Below are 1,384 nucleotides of genomic sequence, written 5' to 3'. Positions count from 1 at the left end.
CTCGGGGAGGGCAGCGACAGCTCCACCCTAACGGCCTCGGAGCCGGGGCGGCCGCACCCCGAGCTCCGGGCCCGGTCCCGCCAGCCCCACCTGTCGTGCTTGAACTCCTGGGCGGCCCGCAGAAGCTCCTGGATGTTCTTGGTGACCTGCTCCGTCTTGAGGATGACGTCCTCGGTGCTGGGCAGCCCGGGGTCCGGCTCCCCGTCCAGCAGGTCCAGCTCGGGGTGGAAGTCGTCGTCCTTGCCCAGCTCCATGAACCGCTTCCCCTCCATGCTGCGAGGGCGGAGGGGATGCGTTGGGGCGACCCGGACCCCCGCCCCTAGGCTCAGCCCGCCGCCCCCAGCCCAGACAGGCGCCCACCTGAGCAGGGTCTCGCCCGCCTGCGTGTTGTCGTAGTCGCTGTCCGTGCCACTGCCGTGCCGGTCCAGCTTGCTGGGCTGCGGGCGAGGAGGGTGGCATCAGCGTGGGCACCCCCAGGGCGGTACCCCCCGCCGGCTCGGAGCAGCCGGCCCCGAGCCCGACCCCATGCCCCGAGCAGTACGTCACCATGTGGCGGGCGCTGTCGGGCGGGCAGGACAGCAGCGGGGACGAGGGGGGGAAGGGCACCGCGGAGGCCGACACCCCCTTACGGATCTGCAAGGGACAGCGACAGTCAGGGCAGGGCCCGGGACCGCGGCGCAGCACGGGTCCACGCAGGACTCCAGTCTGTCCGGCCGGTGCCCGCCGCGCGTGCCCGCCGGGGAGAGGCCGTGGGCTGCCCGGCCAGGATGCGAGTCTCCAGACCGGCCGCGTGCCCGGAGCCCGTGACGGGAGAGACGGGAGCCCGGAGGAGAAGCAGCGCACGCGCGCGTGCGACGGCACGGCCCCGGTACACGCAGGGTGGGAACCCTGGCGTGACGGGGGCTGGCAGCCGGATCTGGGCCCCCACGCCACGTCACGGCGCGTGGACAGCGAGTGCCACGCGGGCGCTGCCCACGCCGCGGCCCCCTTACCCGGTACACGCCGGCCGGGATGTGCATGGAGTACATGGCCTCCTCCTCCGCCTCCTGGGGACACACTGCACGTTAGGGCCCCACGGCGAGCCTGGCCCTGACCCGCGCCGGGGCCACCACCCCCTGCCCCCGCTGCCAGCTCCACGCCCCCGGGGGAAGGCGGGCAGGACTGGCACCGGGGTGGGGGCACCTCCTGGAGGAAGCTGGCCCCGGCCCGGGGAAGGGGGCAGGGCTGCGGCCCTGCAGGACTCACGCCGGAGCCGAAGGGCTGGAGCCGGGTGACGAGCTCATCCGCAGGCTGCCCGAAGGGCTTGAGGGCAGAGCCCGGCTCGTACATGGAGAAGGCCTGCCGGTCCCGCCGGTGCGCGGCCACCGCGGCCGCGGCGTGGCCG

The 1,384-nt window shown here is 74.9% G+C and overlaps 1 protein-coding gene across 1 annotated transcript in view; it reads right to left on the bottom strand.

Moving 5' to 3' along the window:
• The window catches only part of GIT1 (GIT ArfGAP 1), a gene marked incomplete at its 5' end in the record, with an annotated part of 3,577 nt that overhangs the window by 1,100 nt on the left and 1,093 nt on the right, over positions 1-1,384 (bottom strand). Inside the window, 5 exon segments of the mRNA XM_019545325.1 lie at positions 91-273; positions 361-437; positions 547-633; positions 993-1,046; positions 1,246-1,384. The exon segment at positions 1,246-1,384 is cut by the window's right edge and continues 5 nt beyond it. Coding sequence (XP_019400870.1) covers positions 91-273; positions 361-437; positions 547-633; positions 993-1,046; positions 1,246-1,384 — 540 coding nt within the window.

Source organism: Crocodylus porosus, unplaced genomic scaffold (assembly GCF_001723895.1).
Source record: "Crocodylus porosus isolate Cpor-Errol unplaced genomic scaffold, CroPor_comp1, whole genome shotgun sequence".
In the NCBI taxonomy this organism is placed as follows: domain Eukaryota; kingdom Metazoa; phylum Chordata; order Crocodylia; family Crocodylidae; genus Crocodylus; species Crocodylus porosus.
Note: the sequence above shows the minus strand (reverse complement) of the source record. Positions and strands in the feature narration are given on the sequence as shown.